The following is a 22010-nucleotide window of genomic DNA, read 5'->3' on the forward strand; positions in this document are numbered from 1 at the left end:
AAGAAGTAAAAATCAAGTGTATAATTTATTTTACATTCTAAGCTTCTTTTTCTTGCTGCTATTTGGGGCTATCAGCACATAACCCTACAATTAGTTCACTTTTTAAAATATATATATTTTGATCAGTCACCATTCAAGAAGGTATCTCATTGAGTAGCTAGGAATACTGAACATTCTTACCTGCCCCTTAGCATCCTCGGGCATGGCTTTAATGTGCATTCTTTTTAAACAACGAATTACTCCATCATAAAACTGAACTGTAAATGTTCCTGAAATAGGAGCAAGTTAGAATCATTAGAAAATACAATCAAACTTACAGCAACAAGTAGTGACCTGATATAAATAAATGCTTTGGAATCCAATAACTACAAACATATAGTCCTTGTAAGGACTCTATCAAGTGTCCTTTCTCTGTCCCTCTAAAAACAAGTCTGAACTCATATTTCCCTTAAAAAGTACACAAATTAAGTCTTGATAAGTTAGTTGCATGTAATTTCTGGTTTTTAGTGGGAGACTTTATAATTTATTCTGTAATAAATGTTTAGATTTATAATATGGCTGAAAAAACCCCTATTTATAAAAACGTATAATATTTCCACAGGAATTATCATTTGCTCTCTTTGAATATTTCTTTCAAAATAAGTAACACAGAGAAAGATTTGATACATGGAAAAGATCATCTTCCCAGGAAAGGACTGTTCCTTTAGCAATAGTAACCAACTGGCAAATAAGAATTATACATTCCCAGACTTTTAAGCTAGAAAATACTTTACCAGTCATCTGGGTAAAATCTTCATATGCAGTTCAGGGCACCAAACTCCAGAGAAGCTAAATGCTACATCCAGTGACATTTAGCTATGCAGTAGCACAGCCATAATTAACACTCCCAACCTCTTCTAGCCATCTATGTCTTTCCTATTAACTTATTCTACTTTTAAGACTCAATAGTCTTTTTGCATGTCTATTATGAAGCATATTCACTTTTTGTTATATACTCCATGCTCTCAAGTCAATATAATCCAGTACTATTATAAAATATATAAATTATGTATGTCTTATACTTACATTCAAGTGCCTATCTATCATTTCCCAGATAAATGTTTTTCTACCATTTTCCAAATGAGGACAGAGTGTCACTTTAAGTAAACAGATACTTGGCCTTTACAAAGGAAGTATAAACAAGAACCGTGATAACTGTTATTAATGGCTTTGGATTTGGCACCAAAGCCTATGGCATATATATGCAAAGAGTTTTCTTCTATTATAATTTGAATATTTAGCATAATGCTAAATATCAGATACAAAGATCTAAACTCAAGTTATGAGAACAATAGACCAGGTGAATGGCAAGGATGTAAAGACATTAGAAAAATACACCTTGTACTACCATCATTCCTGCAACTGTCTGTCTCTTCCTTCTTAAATATAGCATCTCTTATCTCCTATTTTCTCTCAAGTTTGTTGTTAAATCCTCAGCTTAAATCTCTCCCATGGTTCCCTCACCTCCAAATATAATTAAAATTCTTCAGCAAGATTATAAGACACTTCATATACTAATTCAAATAAATTCCTTATTTATTTGAATTTATTTGCAGTTCCTTAATATGGCATGGCATTCCTCTCTCATTTTTTCTGCCAGAAAAGCCCTTTTCAAACTTAGTGGTCTTTCAAGACTCATTTTAAAGGAATGTCCCCTTTACTTAGACTAAATCCCTTTCTTGCTAGGAAGCTGTCACTCAGTATTTGTTTCTTTATTAAAAACAGTGAATACAGTAGTTCCCCTCTCATCTGCAGTTTTGCTTCCCATGGTTGTGATCAGCTGTGGTCTGAAAATGAATAAAGTACTGTACAATAAGATATTTTGAAAGAGAAAGAAAGGGGGAAGGGAAGATTCACATAACTTTTATTATAGTATATTCTCATAATTGTTCTATTTATTATTGTTAACTTCTTACTGTGCCTGACTTATAAATTAAACTTTATCATAGCTATGTATGTACAGTATAGGAAAAAACATAGTATTTATAGGGTTTGGTACTATCTGAGGTTTTAGGCATCCACTGAGGTCTGGAAATGTATCCCCTGTGAATAAAGGGGGACTATTATAAGTGGTCAAGTTTAAGAAATAGTTGTAATAGAAAACTAATGTATCACTGACTTGAAAAGTACACTTGCAAGTACTTCACAACTTTTTGAATGAGAAATTTAAAAACTAAAATGTTTAAGTTTATTTTCAGTAATTATTTAAATATGAATTCTCTCTTTCCAAATTAATCAGTCTATGAGTTCTATTTTTTAAATTGATTATCTGTCCAAATAGATTTCCCAGCCTTATGCCATACTATTAATAATACACCTAATTTCCACTATTTTTTAACATTTTTGATCACTTAAGTAACTATTGATCAGTATCTAATATTCTAACAAATGTCCACAAAAGGCTATTAGGAAAATTAACTCAATTATCTATAGAAATTAATGATAGGGGAGGGGAGAGACAAACATAAAGGAAATCCTCAAACTGATAAAGTCCCATACCCTCTCCTCAGAAAATACAGTATGTATTTTACTTGTGAGTTGAACTGATTTGAATTTCCCTACATCTTTAACCTTTCTTCACACTCTGGTTGAGATGTTCATTAATATAACAGCCACAAACTAAAAACAGAGAAGCAGAAATAGAATGCATATAACATAATAGCCTGGGAACTGAAAGTTGAAAAACTTTAACCAACTATTTATCTCTACTAATTTAAACAGTTATTTTGGCAGTAAACTGTGTGATTTTATTCTATATGATATATAACAAATTAATGCTTCCAAAAAAGAACATTAGCAGAAAATTCATTCAGTAAAATATAAAACAAAGAGTTACATGTAACAATTACATACACTAATTAAAATTAAAGCATAGTAAAATTTTACTATCAATCCCATTTTAAGTCTCAGATCATTTCAAACACATACCTTCTTTGTTAATTGCTTCAATCTTGGCAGGGTAATAGCGACAGTCTGTCCAACGAGCCAGAACTTCTTCTCCAGCTTTAAAATCCTATTTCAAACAACATTTAAGATAAATTTCATGTATAATAAATAAGCATTTCCTTAACAAAAACAGGCTTTGGTAATATTTAACAGAATACTTTTAAAATATGTCATTACATCAGTTAGCAAATGAAAAAATCTTGCTACATACAAAGAAATCTTCTTCATCTTTTAGCCCTTCTTTTCTTAGTGCAGGTCTCTCAAGGGGTCGCAATCTATTACTATCCCAGTAAATCCATTCATCATAACGATGACTCCAGCGCTCAAAATGGACCAGCATCTTGCCCTCCTCATAGTCAATTTTTTCAATTCGAGACGGATACCTCAAAAACAAAAAAGCTTCATATCAATGAAAAATCCTTATATTTGTTTATAAAAAGTGTTAAGTAGAACAACTAAAATATTGCTTACCATTAAAACCATGAAAAAAAGAGTATGTCCATACTTTTAAACTATCAAACCAGTAAAGCTGTCTTTTTTAAATGACTGTTCTCAAGGTCTGAGGAAATAAACCTCTTGATACATTCTGAGTAGAAATATAAATGACGGCACTGTTTTGGGAAGTAATGTGGTAATATGCACCAAGAGCCTTAAACATATTCCTACCTTTTGACCCAATAATTCCAATTCTGGAACTATACACAAAGCATTATTTATAAAAATAATAGAAAACAAAAAAAACAGAAACCATGTAAAAATATGGATGGAAAAACTGAAGACTATCTAGCATTATATGAACATATTCACTGAATGGAATATTAAGTACTGTTGAAATACGGTGTTTACAAAGAATTTATAATGTGGAAAATGTAAAAAAAAAAAGTACTACATTTAGTAGAAATATAAAAATGTAGATTTTGTATAGAGAAAATATAAATATACCAACATACATTTATCTCTATATGGCATAAGTGTACTTTGTTCTTTTTCCTTTATTTTCCAGCATTTTGTAATAAGCATCAATGATGGTAAGAGAAAGCTCAGTTAAACCTTAAATTTAAAAATGTAAAATATTTCATTGTTCTGTATTCCTGTTTGATGATTCTCCTAGGATTAATTCCAAAATAGAAATTAGTTAACTTTAAACTTTTTACAAGGGATATTGCCTCATCATTCCAAATGTACTTATTAAAATGTTCACACATAACACAAATTTTTTAATAAGTATGATTAAATAACATTAAGAACTCAATAGCAGCACATGGTAAATAATTCAGCCATAATAGTTTACCTTACATTCTTGCTAGTTTTTGATAAATTTGAAATCTTTGTTTTTCCCTATGGAAAACCAGCTTTAAATATAAAGCACAAGTGACATTACAAAACTTTGAAATTTAGGTTACTACCTGCTTTATAAATCAATCATGCTATTCAAGATTTTTTAATACATTGCAAGGGCCCTGACTCATTCTCTAGTATAGCTTCTTCCTTGACAGTCAATCCCACTTTGGGTAAAGGATACTGAGCTAACTAGACTTTCAGCAAATACACCTTGCTCTGTCAAGCATTTGTGCTTTTGTACATTCTATTCTTTCTGCCTTGCCCTAAAGTGCCCTTCCCTTCCCTTATAAACAGGTGGTTTAAGACTAGGTTTAACACAAAACTGCTTGTGTGAAAACTTCCCTAACTCCCCTACCCCTGCTGTTCTCATAGCACTCATCACATTATAAATATGTCTGCACAGGTTCCCAAACTGGGTGCTGAAGAGTATTTATATCCCTTGAGACATTGACATGTGTGGCACAAAAACAGAGTCCTATGGTCAAATAAGTTAGGGTAATACTGGATTACAGAAAGCTACACTGCTTTCTTTACTGAAAGACTTCTTGGTACTGTCAACAAGATGGGGATAAAACATTCACTATTACCAAATTCAGGGAAATATGTAACCCCTTTTACTATGAAATATTTATTAACATTTCTCAAGACAACAGAGAAGTAAGGAACATGAGGTTAGAAAGGCTACTCTGGTCTGTAGGCTTCTGGAGATAAATGACTCACAATCATCTTTGTAGCCACCAGTATCTAGTACAGGGATAGGACACGCAACAGTCACTTAGGGAGTGTTCTAGAGGAGTAAGAAGTGATGTCAAAGAAAGGCAATCTGCACATTTCTTCAGAACTAAGAAGGCTGGTAACCCAATTACAACCTTAAGTTAGATCTTAGTCTTTTTGGGGAGTGGGTGAGAGAACACTGTGTTAAAGAAAAGCATAAAAACAAGAAAACCTAGGAGAGTAACATACTTCCTGATGTGGAAACGCCTATTCTACCCACTTCGAATCAATGCTACAATGCTTGTCTTTTGCAGTGTTGCTCTAGTTTTGTTTTTGCTGCTCTGGTTTTTAAAACATAAAAATTGTCAATAGCATTAAGGAAAGTCAGAATAAGGTTGTCTTTTATTGCTCAACATTCACTAGTTACTAAAGTACTATAAAGAGATTTTCTATCAATTTTAAAAATTGATAAATTTCTTTTAAAACACAAAAACCTTTAACTTCATATGCTTAATTTATCATCAGATCTTTTAAATTTTGAACAAAAAAATAAGGTCTTTATCCTTGAGATTTCTTCAATTCTAAAAATATATAACTCTATATAGTTGAAACATTTCTCAAAGTGAGAATAGTACACAGTAACCGAGTTAAAAATACACTTTTATTTTCATGACATGATTCGATTCAGTAAAGAATCAGAATCTAAGGGAGTTCAAACAATTTAAATCTGTATTGTAAGTAACTTACAGTTTTCCTAAAGTATTTTAAATTCTGTTGGCTGAGATGCCTGATGCAACAACCAGATAAAATTGTATTTTGGGGATCCTTTTTAGGATAAGCTACATTACAGTATACTCTCTACAAAAATATCTAGAGACTGATAAATACACTTGGAATAAAGCCCAAGAATTAAATTAATAAGTAACACAAATAGCCAAGTTTAATATCTATTTTAATTTTTGTAATGTTTACTAATCAATTTTGAATCTTACATAAAGTGATCAGAAATATTAACATTATCAAGAATGTCCAAATTTCTATTCATTCATTAAACATATATTTGAACACCTATTTTTTTTTTTTTTTTTTTTTTTTACATTAAGATATTCACACAGAATGAACACCTATTAAGACTAAAGCACTTGCTAGGCACAGTTGGTAGATAAAAGAAACACAATGCCTACCATCAATGAGCTTAGAGTCAGATAAGGAGAAAGAAGAGTCAGAACATTTACTGTCACAGTATGCCAGCCTCTATGTTTTTTACTGAGTGTCAACTGCTCTTTTTATACATTATCTCATTTGATCTTGGTAACCATCCAAGGTATAGATAACAAGTTTCCATTTAACAGATGACAACCTGTCCAAGAATACACATGGTACAGCCAGTATTCAAAACCAAGATTGAGTGCCACAAAAGCCTGTGCTCGATGCCAATAGGAGAAATGGGATAAGGCCAAGGCCTCTATCTAAGCAAATATATCATACATAATAAAAGTGGTAGTGTATACAAAAAATTTTACATAAGTGCTTTAATAGTTCAGAGAAAGTTGAGAGTTAATTGAAGGTTCTTAGGAGATATTATGTTGGACTTGGCGGAGGACTTCTAGGATTTAGACTTAATGAACATGGTACATACGGAGGTAAAGTGTATACACAGTGTATAATTCATTTGTTCAATGTTCACTTAAAACTACTATGTGACTCTGCGTTAGGCAAGCAACCAATGAGGATTCAGACACAAGTAAGATGTAGTATCTGTCCTCAAGGACCTCATGTTCAGAGATTGGGAGGAACATTTAAAGGAAACAATATTTCCTTTGACTAGACTATATGGTAAGCAGTAAGGTAGATAAAGAAAAACAGTGAGCCATCAGATTGGACTTTTTAGCTCTGTTCAAACTTGAAGGGCTTTGAAATGGCAAACTAATGAAATGACCCTTTTTTCTACAGACAACAGGGAGTCAGAGTTTATATTTAATTTTGTTATTAGTTATACCTTAGGTGAAAAAATCATAACATCAAGATCTTTGTAATACATGCAAAATGCACCAAAAATTCACAATTTAACATATAGTTCTTTACAGTGAAATGATTTCTTTATTCTAGCAGATGGCCCATAGTAATAATGTTTTTATACACACAGTGAAGGAAAAATATTGCTGAACAAATGTATTCACAAATGCTTATCTATCTTGAACTAAAACAATATTATGTGATGCACTGTTTATGTTTTATTATAATTGTGAATTGAATGTAAGATTTTTCTTATTGAATATGGAACATGCAGTGTTAACGTTCTTGTCATTTTTTAAAAGGCTGAATCATAGAAAGCTATGAAAGTAAAGAATAGTGATTATGCCCAGCCACAATATTTATGAATGATTTGGGAAAAGATTTAAGAAGTGGAAGACTTGGGGTTTCAGAGTTTAAAGTGTGAGAAATAAGAGACCAATAACAATGATTAGGGGGATAAGAAGAAAAGGAAACAATTATAGTTGCCATCTCTTAAGGGTTTAATAGAGGGAGATAAAGAAAAGGTAACCTCACTGAAAGTATGATTTCTCAATGCCAAAATTCTACATAGAGCTTTCTTATCCCTTATTATGTTACTGAAAAATACCATACAATTCCACTATCTACCTTCCCTACTATAATCCCACTTTAAAATGCATGCATCGAGTAGATGTTATTTACTTGTGCGGAAAATAAGGATTGCCTCTACTGCTCTAGGTCTACCTTGCTCTCATCTTATATTTGAATCCTAGAGAACAGAGTTTACCCTTACAAAACTTAACAAGAAAAATAATTCACTCTAAAGTGAGTTCTTTCTAGCTTTTTTGGTTAATGGAAATGAAAAGCATATGAAAATACTGAGAAGACTCTAAAATGATACTTGCTAAATTGTTATAATATATGCAATTCTATTTATCTCTCAGTTGATTTCTTAGGACCCTTTTTCAATCAGTGTGGGCCCTTTTTTGAATCAAAGTCCTCAAACAGTCAAGTAAAATTGTGGCCACAACTATAGAGTAGAACAGGATCATCACCACAAATAAAAATTATTTTCACCTTTTCTGAAATCTTACAACTTTTTATTGCCTTATCTGATATGTTGTCATTTTAACACTACAACTAGCTTCCCATTTGTACAAGACTATTCAGAGAGCAGCAATATCTATAGATTCGGGACTAAACCCATAATCCAATAAGAACAGGCACTGACCAAAGAGCTCTACTCTTAATATACTATATTGGTTCCCTATTATACAAACTCTTGGGTATTGTCAAAACACAAAGAATATGAGAAACCCAAAATGGGAATTGCCATTTCCAGTTAATTCCTGTACTGGTTCACATTGTTAACTATTTTACATGGGCAGGTCTTGACTCACCCATTCTATCAGGAGACTGTGAATTCCCTGCAGCTCTAAGCAAAATGCTATGTATCAAAGTATAGATGTTTATGTATTATTTTGAGGTGGGGCTTCCCAAATTTAATCAGATTTCCAAAGGGCTCCATGTTCATAAAAAGAAAAACTTCTGGGAAGGCAAGATCATCTATTAACTATTGGTATTCCATTATTCTTGCATGAAAGAGGGAAGAAATGGCTTTTCATTTCAGTTATGCCAGAAATTTCATCTGATAGACTGATTAAAAAAAAATTCCTTTGTGTTCAATATAAAACAGTAAAACAATTAAACATTATTTGAATTTAAGGAGTTCATTCCAATTTGTCATCTAGTTTGATATATGTAGATTTCCATCTGTATTGATGAACAGAGTCAACAATGAGAAAATGACAAGGGAAATTTCTGATATACGTGTGGCCTAGAATCTCCTGCACTTAATCCAAAGGACAGAGTTGATAACTTCCTTATTAATAGGTTACAATGGACTCAGCAAGGCCAGAATATGCTACCAAATGTCCTAAAGACCATCAGAATTCATGAAAAGATTTGAGTAGAGATTTAACTAATAATTTGAGTAAGTGCCATATCAATCAAAAAGGCAATGAGAGCTTCAAAAACCACCCCAATAGTTATTCAAATTACATATTTTAAATAATAGTCATTTTCTTGTTTATACTGATGAGCCAAAATTTCTAATTTATATAAATTTAGAAACTGACAGTTCCTTATTCATTTCATTTAATCAACAAGAAATGGGAATCAAATAGGTTAACACAATTATAATATAATGTAATGGCTAATAAAGACATTACACCAGCACACAGAAAGTATGCGAACAAAGGTGTTCTCTTGGGGAAGGTGGTTCTTTACATTTTAAAGAATGGTATGTATGAGATACACTTAAAATAAGACTTAATCTAAATGTTAGCAGAATCCTAGGGAGTTAAGATTAACAAGTCAAAATAGTTTTGCGGATAAGAACTCCATAAGGTGGTATTCATTAAAAAAATCACTAAAACATTAGAAGAGCTAGAAACAGAAAGGTAAGAACTGTCTCACATCCAATTGTCAGGGGAAGGATTATCTGCCAAATAATAAAAATTAATGCAGGATGTAATACAAAGCAAACACAATGTTCTTGCAACCTAGTGATCCTTTAAAATTTTTAGTTTCCTGGAAGTACTTTAAATTTACATTATGCTTTATATTTTTAAAAGTGTTTTCTCACCCATTGATTATAACTACAATAACAATGTCACCTATTATTGTTATAGTATCTTAAAATTCAGTGCTTTTGGATACTGCATGTTAATTTGTGTCACACTTTAAACAAAACCCTTTGGATTAATTCAAACTTGATATTCCAAATAAAATGTAAACACAAAACAATCTAGAATTTCAAGAACATTCAGAGAAGAGCTTATAAGTCAATAATACATCTTCTCCAACACTGAATTCTAAAAGTCTTGTCACATTACTTCTCAGGTACTCTTTTCACACCCATATATCTCCATGGTACAACCTGTTTCCTAGTTGTCTACAACCTCTGCAGCAAAGAGAGGGTAAGAGACTTAGCTATGTCTTTTCCTTTAGAACCTTGTGGCAGCCATTTTTCAAACTAATGTTTCATTTCATTTCACTGCATTTAAACTCCTATTCCTCTACTTTCCTAGCACCTGGATCTTGTACCATGCCTATATTCATTCAACTGTCAATTCTAACCAAATCAAAACTTCTGTGTCACAGCTTCTGTACTCATTACTGTCTCCCACCACAAGAATCCTTAGACCATCAGGAATTTCTTTCCTACTCTTCTGAAACATGATCTTCCTGTCTCCAGTGTGTGACTCAAAGTTCAAGTATTTGTATAATTTTTCAGTGTACTACAACTAAACTCTTTGTTAATTATGCCAACAAAATTCAAAATCCTAGCAAATTGCAATCACTAGTTCTATTTCTTAATATTTAGCACTTTAAAAATTCACTACTATATATAGTCATTTATACTGTTTATATACCTATTGAGTAAAGTTTTAAGAATTTAATATTGTAGTAAAACTCAGTTGAAACCAAGCAGGTGGGAGGGGGGAGGAGAGGAGAGGACAGGTAAATTCACATGCAACACATAAAATGCACGGTATCATTGTGATGGGCACACTTATAACTTTGACTCAAATGGCACAAAAGCAATTCGTGTAACCAAAACGCTTGTACCCCCATAACACTCTGAAATAAAAAAACAAAAAATAAAAAGTTTTAAGGATTGACATTGATTCTTCTTCCACCTGACTCTACTTTCTTACAATAACTAATATTCACGTTATATTATTACTACAGCTAATGTTTAAGTGCCTACAATGTGGCAGAAACCCTACTAAACTCTTGACATGCATTCTCTTGCTTCAGTCATCAAAGAACCCTTTGAGTGAGGTAATATTACTAATCCCAGTTTTTAAAGGAAGGACACAAAGGCATCTCCACAAACGTTCAGTAACTTGCTCAAGTTAAAAGAGGTAGTAAGTAGTAAATCCTTGAACTCAGGTATTCCTGTCCATAGAGACTATGCATTCAATCATTATACATTCTGTATCCTGCAACTGATGATTTTCAACTTTTTCTTGTCACACCTAACAGTAGTGTTTCAATACAGGGGGCTCTTACCAAGAGGTACTGAAAACAGATAAAAATAATATGAAAACTGAAGTATTTTCTCTGTTTATTTTTCTAGAAAATTTAATTTTAATCTTCTGCTTTTTACACACACAAAAAAAATGACTAAAGTTGTTTTTTGTTAGCCCAAAGAGTATGGAAAATATTATACAAAATAAATATCCCCCATACATAAAATGACTAAACAAAGAAAAAAGGCTCCTCTGTTTTATTATGAAAATTTCTCAAACGGGACAGCTATGCCTAAGTATGAAACATCACATTATTAAAATGAAACAATCAGAGAAAACAAAGTAGCTTAACTTTTATCATGTTTAAAAATTGTCATAATATAAATTTAAAAATTAGGAAATCTAGGATATGATATATTACAAAACTAAGGAAATACATTACATGACTTTAAAAGTGAAATAGTTTTGCTTATCTAGGCTGAAAAATACCATCCTATGCTTAATTTTTAATTCATAAGTTATAATTCATTTGCCATCATTTTCTGTAGTAGTAACTAGATATTTCAAGATATTCCCCATACTATTGTATTCATTCTTTATAAACCCACCAAAATTCAATAAACTTGCTGGGTACCTTTTATGAGTAAGTTACTATGTCAGGCTTATATATAAATCATTTCATATAAGTAGCTTACCTAATCATGATATACTAAAAGCATATTCACTTTTAATTGAAGAGGGTTTTTTTTTTTTTTTTGGTAATGAGAAAACAGACTTTTAAGACACTCTGAATACAAAATGAGTATCTGTATTCTTCCTACAACTTTACTGCAACAATTCTCTAAAAGTTAATTATAATTATTGAAATAAAATAATACTTGCATACCAATTTCTAACTTAAAAAGGATCTTCTTATTTGCCGACAATGATATGTGATAAGTGGTGGTAAAGGTTGGTCCATACTTCTTCAAAATATAAAGTTATAGTAAAAATACTGAAAAATTGGGACTCTTTACAAAAAATAACAAAACTAAGCTATCTTTTTAATATCCTGTTAATTTCTTTTAAAAATTATACTACTGATATTCAAAACTTAAAACTAAAACTAGTATTTTCTCCTTCAGCTTAAAAAAAATCACTTAAAAACAAAATTAAAAACACTTTAGCATCTGCAGATGCCAGTTCTGTCTACTCAGCAAAACTAGAATTGCAAAACATTCTTTTTAGTAGAATTAACCACTATAACAGACGAACTGTTTCCCAGCTAGCAGCTTTAATCAACCCCCCACCAAAAAAAAAAAAAAAAACAACCTCATTATCTAATGTGATGTGACAAGTGTGAAATCTCACAATAAATAATAATAACATTGAGCAGGAATGAGGTAATGAATAGGGAGTTGGATGTATGTGATATGTGATGACTTCAACCAAATGTCAGATAAGCAAATAAAACTGTCTTCTTTTGGTCCAACCCTTGCTGTTACATGAACACACGCATATGCACACAAAGCACGACACAATAAGCCCGAGATTCCTGGACCTCACACAATTATAAATTCAGGAAGTCATCAGCTTGAAGGTTTGATTCTAAGGTAAGCTCAGGAGGAAGGTTCTCTAGGGTAGATGGGCCTGAAATTTACCTGCCTTCTCCAAGCTCTCTCACTCCAAGGAACAAGAGTAACATAGGCTTGCTGGACTTTCAGGGTCCTTCTAAATGCCAGACATACACAGACTACCACTAGAGTAAACCAGGAATTAAGATGGCTTATGAACATTGAGCTTATTTAGTTAATGGAAGCTCAAAGCTTTAGGGAATCTATGTGAGACAATGGGTGGTAGCGGAGAAATCATTTTACTCAGACCTGAGAGTCTCTATGCCCAGTACACTTCAAACCTCCATATTTTTGTTCCAAGTTATAGTCATCTTTCTCTACTTTTCTCAACTCACTTTCTCTTTCTAGTGACTGGCAGTTTTGAACAAACTACATATGACTTCTCCTTGTCTATTTTACTTCTTCCTCAGGTTTGTTATTTACCTATCTGAAAGTATGATTATTATTTTTTTTTTTTGAAACACGGTCTTGCTTTGTTGCCCAGGCTAGAGTGAGTGCTGTGGCGTCAGCCTAGCTCACAGCAACCTCAAACTCCTAGGCTCAAGCAATCCTGCTACCTCAGCCTCCAGAGTAGCTGGGACTACAGGCATGTGCCACCATGCCCAGCTAATTTTTTCTATATATATTAATTGGCCAATTAATTTCTTTCTATTTATAGTAGAGACCGAGTCTCGCTCTTGCTCAGGCTGGTTTCAAACTCCTGACCTTGAGCAATCCACCTGCCTCGGCCTCCCAGAATGCTAGGATTACAGGCATGAGCCACCACGTCCGGCCCTGAAAGTATGATTTTTAAAAAATCTGGCATCCTGAATAGGTGAAATAGAAGAAATTTGAGTTTGGAATTCAATAGCATCTGAAAGATTATTTAAAATGTAACACCTTCATTGTAAGGACATTAAAACAGAGAAATACCATTCCAAAGTCACATAGTTCATGGTAGAAGTGCACTTAAAACCTATATTTTCTGACTTCTAGTTAAATTTATTTTTCCAATATTCCTTTTTTCTTGCTTCCAAGAAAACTAAGATAAGCAGAAAAAGCTTATAAATCAGAAAAAGTGTAAAAAAACTTAACATAATGAAAAGAAAAACACTAGTGCAAGAACATGTACAGTGAGATCAGGTGTATTTTAAAATAATTAACAATATTCCTAATTCTAATCTTGCTTTTGATACCTTTTTTTTGGTGGGGGGACTTCCTTATCTTTAGCATTGTTAAAAGGAATTCATGGGGCTTTCTTGTGCAAAACTTTTAAAAATTAAAGAACTAAAATATTTGTGCACTGGTACAGATCTTCTTGATGATAAACTGAATGATTCACTTAAATCTTGAGATCCAACATTTGAGACTATCTGAATGTAAATTATCTCAAAATTAAAAAAAAAAATCTTACAGAGTTCATTATGAATTCTCTGCAAAAAGGGTTCTTAACCTGGAGTTCATGGATAAATTTTCTATGAACTTAAGATCATAATGCATAATTCAGTTTTTTTTGTTGTATACAGTAATTGTACATTTTCTCTGGGTCTATGGCTGAAATTGGTTTTCAAAGGTAGTGATTCAAAATAATAATCATTACTTTTCATATATATACAAATTTAGAAAAACCTAATATACAAAAACAAAAATTTTATTCATATTAACAAAAAATCTCCATTTTAAAGTATTAAGTATTCACCTAATGTTCCTACAACATTAAATTTGATCTACATACTACTTTTCAGGAGGATTCTCCTATCCCAAGTAGATCACACAAATTATCCCTACTATTACTTTCCTTTGAATAGTTAAATCCAATTAGAAAAAAAGGCAACATTTTATTCAGAAAACATATACTTTTATTTAAATTAGAAACTATTTGTACTTGCTACAATCTAAATTTCCTCAATTTTCCCACCCTATTAAAATTCTGTTCATGAACATCTTAAAAAACTCACATTTGCAAATGTTCCATACAGTTCAAAAAACTCCAAATGTGTGGAAACAGCATTTGCCAATTCAAATTTATACTGTTCTATTAAACTCTGATACTTGGAGACATCTCCAGATTTTTTAATCTTTCATTTTCCTTTTCTTTAGATCTAGAAGAGAATTAAATAGAAATATTCCAAAAGAAGTCAGAGGAGCATAACTCATCTGATTTTAAATTGACTCTATATTTCAAATTTCCTTCAAGACTAACAGCAGAACATACCATGTGATTTGCTGTGTTTTCATAACTAATCACTTACTATAGAATAACTATTTTAATTTCAATCAAAAAACAGAAGTTAAATCAGTAGTCAAAACCAGTTTGATTTTATCACTTTTCTTACTAAACAATATTCAGAATGATTAGAAACTTTAGTATTTGCAAGAGTGTTCTATCAACTGTGAAACTCTGTGGAAATATGAGAATTTTATTATCACCTCAAAAAGATAGCTTATTGCAATGACATGTTCTTCCTTCCATGATTCTAGGCCACTCTCATGCCAACACTAATGCTACATTTAAAACCTTACTTACTTAAGCCCTCAGATACCTGCAGAGTTATTTTTCAACTCTCCCTCTCCCCTTGTCTCAATGCTTTATAATTATGTATTAATTTGTAGAATTTAAAGCAAGTTTACATAATTTTATTTGATCCTTAAATCAACCTATAAATAAAAGCCAGTAACACTGCTTCCACTTTAATGATAAGCACACTAACTAAAAGGACTTACTCATATTTACAGGATTAGTAAGTAACAGCCTGAATTCAAATCCATCCACTTACAGTACCCCTATGTAATTTCAACTTTGAACTTTCTCTTTCCCCAAATACACTCCTGTATCAACATATCTATGTCCATTTTTATTCTTATGATGTTACTGCTTTCAAGAGATTATAAAACCCAATGTCAAGATTTGGATGTACACAGGTGGTAGTAGAAAATACCATGAAGATAAGATAAAAATGGTTGATTGTGTTATCTGCAATTAGCATGTTAAAGTTTTTATGCAGATGACTGAGGGAGGAAGATAAAGAAAATGTTTTAAGTAAAATTACAAAATTTTAAAAAATTAAAACAGCCCATACTACTCAGTAAGAATTAGGTTTAGTCATTATAAGAGAGATCCAAATATCAAAAACAAATACTGGAACCAAATATGACTGACCTCTCAGTGGCTTCTCAGGGCTTGTGTTGATTAGTATTGGTAAATAATCAACCATCAATGAATTACTTGTGTAGCTGTAAAGTTATTTTGAAAATAAAAAGCAATAAATCACTACTTAAAACTACTTAAAAATATAGAGTGTATTTTCAAGGATATCTTCTGAACTTTAAGATAAATCTGATATGGTTTGTTAAAGCAGTAATGTACTTTTCCTAGGAAAAATAAACTGAGTCTTCCTATTAAATCAAATCTACTCCAAACCTAAAAGTGGGAGCTTAACTTCAATTTATTTCTGCCCACTACATTTTGAGTTTATTCTTTTATTTCTAGGCACATATGAAAAATTATTTTCCTTTTTTATATATGAAGTTATATTTTACATCTAGAACAAACAAATAGACTTTTTGGTGATCCACTATCACCACTTTCCTTTTGCACTTCTCTTTAAAAGGTAATATATGGACATGTGATTAGTCAGTTCCTCAATAACAAATACACTGCTTATTGTAAATGTCTAGAGTACAGAGATAGTAAACAAGATTTACATTCCTGGTCCTCCCTCCCTGTCCAAATGCCTGTAATAGTTCAAACCACATTTATATCAAATATGACTCAATACTTTTCAAATAGAATTGAATAAATTTGGAAGACTAAGCATTCAATATAAATCCAAAAAAAAAAAAAAACAGAATAGGAATGAAAGGCGGGAAGAAGAGAAGGAGGAGGGAGGGAAGAGGGAGAAAAATATTTCAGTATATTTTCAATGATGAACTACAGTATTTTGCTCCTTCACAAGAATGTCAAAGTTTCTCAACAACCAAATAATCCTGTACTTTTACCTAATGCTAAGGCAAAAATGTATAGAAATTCTATAAAATATAGAATGGTCATTTACAAATAGAATAATATGAATAAAGTTTATTATCCCATTTAGAAATAAAATCTTTTAAGAGCATTAATCTCACAGAACTTTTGTGTCCCATATAAAACTTAACACATCTTAGCAATTACCTAGTTGTCATATGGCAAACCACTTAATAATAAATGTAAGGGTCACCCAAGCCTAACTATTATAGTTCTTGAGACTACTGACTTTAATAAAGTCACAATAAGAAAATTATTTATTTGAATTACCTAGAATATGTATATATAATATTCTTAATAATATTCTTTTTAAAATGAAGGAGCCACCTGAAGCAGAATGCTAAATATTTATATAAATGAGCTCATATAATCAAAGCAATGACAAGCATCAGTGATGATCATATGTGACTATTCTGGCTAACATTTATTTACATTAAGGAGACCATTATACATTAAAGAGACCATTATTACTGAGATCATTAAAATTAAATCAAAACTTCATCAAGGAGTACATTTGCATGATATTACCCTAATAAGCACTTATGAATTTTGTGTTGAGAAAGTACAACTTTCATTTGTTCTCTGAAATTCCAAATACTCTAAAAGCACATTCAGGCATTGTTTTAAAAGTAGTTCTTTTTCATAATCTTTTTCTTCTAACTACTGAATCATAATTTAACAGCTGTTAAATCAGAAAACATTTCACCACCAAAAGTAAATTTCTCACTAAAACCAAAGTTATGTTAATATCCCTGAAAACTACTGAGAAAACTAATGTGCTTCTCCAAAACTAGAAGCTAGTTCAATTGCAACACTGTCATTCGGGAAGCCTGAAAAAATATATTAATACAAATTAACTAATCATTCACAAAGCCAGTAACTTAAATAAATAACTTAATATTAACATCAAAAGTAACAAGTACTCTTACTCTTGTATTCTCGTACTGTTGTATCATACACAGATTCAACAGTTGTGTCTTTAAAGTGAAAAGTTCCTCTTGGTCAAATCAGAACCAAGATAGCCAATTAACTGACTAAACTGACAACTTTTGTTGTGTGGTCTAATGTAGTGGTTCTTGATCTGGAGCATTTTTTAGTCAACAGTTTAGTCAGCATTTGACAATGTCTGGAGACATTTTTTATCACCACTACCAGGAGGGATGCTACTGCCAAGCCCCTCCTGAAAACTACCCTGTCAACTCTCCAACTTATATGAGCAATAATTAAGCTCCCTAAAAAGAACTACCCACAGAAATACAGCTTGGGGTAAGGGGCCAAATAAATGTGCTTCCCCACCTTACACTGGAGTCCCAGTTGTCCCAAAGCAGAGCCCAAGACAAAAGGCCACTAAGCTGGAGGTCAGGGAAGTGTGTGCTAAGCTCTAAAACCAGAAGACAAGAGATAGAAACCCCAGGATAGTTTCAAGTCAAATATCATGACTAAACAAGATTTCTCTGCTTGCTGCTGCCAACTCTGGAAATTGACTTAATACATATCAATCAAAAGCAAATCTACAAAATTCCCACTATGATTTTAAGTGAAAGAAAATGTCAAAAAGTCTGATAGATAAATTTCAGGAGTTGCTAAACACCATCACCCCTCATCAAAATAAATTGGCTTCAGGAAGATAAAAGCAATGCCATTCATAAAAGGGGAACCTCTCTAATGCCCCTCTCAGATTAGGAGCAGAACTAGGGGCCAACTAACCCAAGTGAGGAACACACTCTCTGGGAAGAGAGGTGATCCTTACTCCTACCATGGCCCCTGTGTGTTGCTTCCCCTTCTCTCCTTTCCAGATGGTGGTTTGATACCAATTAATCAACTTTTCCTACACCATTATATAAAGGAGATGTTGGGGGGTGAGGGGCTAAATTTACCACTTACCACACCAGAATAGGGGAAGAAATGGAAGGTCTGAGAGGACTGTTCTTTTAGTACTGGAGAAAGTAACAACCTGTCTTTAGGTTACTGCCCTCTGAGGAAAGAGGAGGTTAAGAGCGATTTTGGTTTTAGGTGAGACAGTAAATAGCAGAGATACTTCCAAAAGTGTATACTATGAAAAAATACTATGCTAACCATTAATACATTCTGTAGTTTGAAAGATCACCTCTGACACAGGCCAGGAACACCGGTTTATATGAAAATTTATTCCAAACTTGGGAAACTGGTTATCTGAATCAATCCCCTCTCTACTTCTACCATTATAAATCATGTTAAGTATATAAGCATACTAATACTTCTATATGCCTCATATTCTAGACAATTACTTTCAGTTCTAAAACACCTAAAATAATTATTCTAAATAACTGGCTAAAAATAGCTATTAATACTTAATGTTAAACCCGAAAAGCCTGAAGAGTAGCAAAAGTAAAAAACATGTATAATACACTCATGTTTCTGCTACCATCAGTAGAATTAATGGCAATTATTAACATATGTAAGACTATGGATATTGTGCTTTAGGTCAGTTCTGTATTTTCCATACCATTTTTGTAAGTAGTCCAGTGCCTCCAAACGAGCACCAATCTCAAAAGTGATTCCAGGGCGATTTGGGGGCTTTTTACTCATCTTGAGATCCTATTCTTCAGTATTCTCTTTCTACTACCTCAAGAGAGAAAAAAAAAAGTTAGATTCCAATGCATAAAATGCATAGGAAACATAGTATAAGAGAACAGGCAAAATTAAAATTAAACAGAATTTCTAAAACAACACATGAGAAGTTAAAATACTTGCCAAATTTTAAAAAAATTTGAATACTGATAACCATAATCTCTCTAGGTAAAGTACTGTGCAACTTGCATGCAATCTTGATAATGAATTAAGAAAAAGGTCACAGAAAAAATAACTATTTTAAAATGAATGAATAAATAGGGCATTAAAACTTAAAAATGCCCAAGAAAATTCTCCACAAGGACAGCTGAAAATGCTTGTCTGCTTTTGAAAAATTAAGACAGCTGAATGTTCTGGAATATGATTACTGAATTTATTGAGAAATTAATCAAGTTTTTAATGTAGTTTCAACAAATTTTTATCCAGTGCCCCATAATACAAAACACTAGATGAGACACAAGAACACACAAAGGAGGAGGAAACAGTAGACACACCCCTCCAACAGTGAAGATTACATTAATTCCCCTTGAGATTAGGATTTTTCATTACCTATGGTCCCCTACTTGGGAATCAAATAATTCAATAATTTCAACATACAGTGTTGCAAAGGAAATTTATTTCTTATACTTTATGTTCAACAAGCAATAATGATACGAATTTCCTTAACTCTGGGAATTTATTTTTACTATATTTCAATATGGACAGTACCCACATGATAATAAAACTGGTTGTAATGTTAAAATAAACAAAAAAACTGCAATGGAGTCTAGATAATTCACATGCAAACTATTCCCTATCTTTTCTGGCCACACTGGCTACCTGGCACACTTAAGGTGGCCTCTTTTTCACTGAGTATTTGAAGAATATGAATACATTTTGAGATACCCTAATCAAAATATAATAATCAGGAATGTAAATTTGTTGTTATAGGGAGATTCCTAAAACATTTTTTGATATTTAAGATTACTAGACTATTCTCCCTCCAGTTTAGAAAGGAAAAAAAAAAAACCCCACACAACTATGTCACTTTTTAAAAAGAATGGTTTGGTCACAATTCAAAATAGACAAAACAACCGCAAAGATAAAATTCCAACTGCCCCTTCCTTTCTCTTTGAAAGAATCTATTGATAGGTCAGAGAAAAAAATAGCATCAACACTAGCCATGAAAATACGTGAAATCAAACATAAATACTGATGGGGAGGGGTATCTCTCCTGGCATAGCATCAGCAAAAATTAGTGTATTAAAAAGTCAACAAGAAGTTTGGCCGGGATGTACTGGTGCAAAGGAAGAGACGTATGAGTTTTTAATAGAGGTCTTGTCGTGTGCAACATGTAAAGTAGTTACTTAAATGTTTGTGTAGAAACCTAATCAACCTTTTGTGCTGTCCTTCACAAGAACTCAGTAAGGGGTAGTTCACCAGGTACACTAACATCTTCTATGATCAAATTAGAACCCATAATAAGTGAAAGAGCAAGGAAGTATAATTCCCCCATTGACACTTAAGAGATGAGGTACCAGTAAAGGCAAGATTTCCTTTTTCTGGGGGCAAGAGGAAAGGATGACGAGGGATTTGAAGGAACTTTTTTTATAAAGTAAGATAGTCTCCTGGAGTGGAGGGGACTGCAAAGAAGGGGCAGAAAGCATGGAGAGAAGTAAAAACAGAAGAGAAGGACAGCAAGAAACAATGGTAATAAATAGAAGGATGGTGAAGTTTGGGGAGATGACAAGTGGAAGGGAAGAGAAAATTAGCAAGAAGACAGACACAGAGACAGTGAAGCAATGGTCAGAGAACGACCACGAGACCAAAAAAGGTAGGGAGGTGAGGCGGGACAGGGAGGGGGATGGCAAGAGAGAGGCAGGAAAGGCTGAGGCAGGGCTGGCAGGGAGCCGGAGAAGCCTCCAGGTTTGACAGCCGTCCGGCCCTCTGCAGGGGGGAAGGAAGGGAGGGGTAGAGGGAGCGGCTGCGCCCAGACAATAGGGCCGGCGAGCTACAGGGAGGAAGGCAGGAGGGGAGCGGGCCGGGGACAGACACCAGAGCGGGGGCGTCCCGGGCGGCCAGGCGGGGGCCAGGCGGTCTCCAGGCCCCGCCGCCGCCTCTTACCGACTCGGCCTCCTCTCCGCACAGCAGCCGGGCAGTCCGGGGCCGAGCCGGGGCACGAGCAGGGCAGCCAGCCCGAGCCTCTGCCTCCGCCTCCGCCTCCGCCCAGGCAGCGGCTGAGGAGGGAGCAGGAGCAGGAGCGGAGCGAGCTGGGGCCGCAGCACCGAGTCGGCCCGAGGTTGCGCGGGAGCGAGCTGGGTCTGAGCCCTCAAACCCGCTCAGGGTCCGCTGCCATCTCCGCCGCCGCCGCCTCCGCCGCCGGCCAGCCCTGACGCGACGCCGGGCCCGGCGACGTCAGCCGCCCGCGACGTGCCGGAAGCGGGCTTGGCTGCGTCACGTGACTCGCGAGGGTTGGGCCCGGACCGTGCAGCCGATTGGAGGGCCGCCCTGGGAGGCGGGGCTTTGCGACAGTTGGCTGACGGCTAGCGGGAGGGGCCTTGGTTAGCAAAGGAATGAACGGGAGCTCTGGGTGCCCATTGGCAGCTGTGTGAAGTCTTTGACCTTTGAAAAGATGACGACGAAGGCCATTGATTATTATTGTTTATTTGATGAGAAGTAGGTTCCCTAAACCGCTCTCCTCAGCACCCTAGGCACATTTTTGTAATTGCA

General features: G+C 33.9%; 1 protein-coding gene across 15 annotated transcripts in view; it reads right to left on the reverse strand.

Annotated features, from left to right (window-relative positions):
* The window catches only part of PHF20L1 (PHD finger protein 20 like 1), an 80148-nt gene extending 58439 nt beyond the window's left edge, over nt 1-21709 (reverse strand). For 11 of the 15 annotated variants that reach the window (XM_076005016.1, XM_076005014.1, XM_076005013.1 and 8 more), the window contains exons 1-5: nt 21405-21709; nt 19177-19296; nt 3197-3368; nt 2968-3052; nt 181-269 (exon numbers count right to left, since the gene is read on the reverse strand). In XM_076005016.1, the coding sequence (XP_075861131.1) occupies nt 181-269; nt 2968-3052; nt 3197-3368; nt 19177-19259 (429 nt within the window). In that variant the 5' untranslated portion in view covers nt 19260-19296; nt 21405-21709. Of the gene's footprint in view, nt 1-180; nt 271-2967; nt 3053-3196; nt 3369-14625; nt 14770-19176; nt 19297-21404 lie in introns of those variants that run through there. The other 4 variants (XM_076005015.1, XM_076005005.1, XM_076005012.1 and 1 more) reach the window with 3 other exon arrangements.
* Nucleotides 21710-22010: the final 301 nt, after the last annotated feature.

This window comes from Microcebus murinus, chromosome 7 (assembly GCF_040939455.1).
Source record: "Microcebus murinus isolate Inina chromosome 7, M.murinus_Inina_mat1.0, whole genome shotgun sequence".
Classification (NCBI taxonomy): domain Eukaryota; kingdom Metazoa; phylum Chordata; class Mammalia; order Primates; family Cheirogaleidae; genus Microcebus; species Microcebus murinus.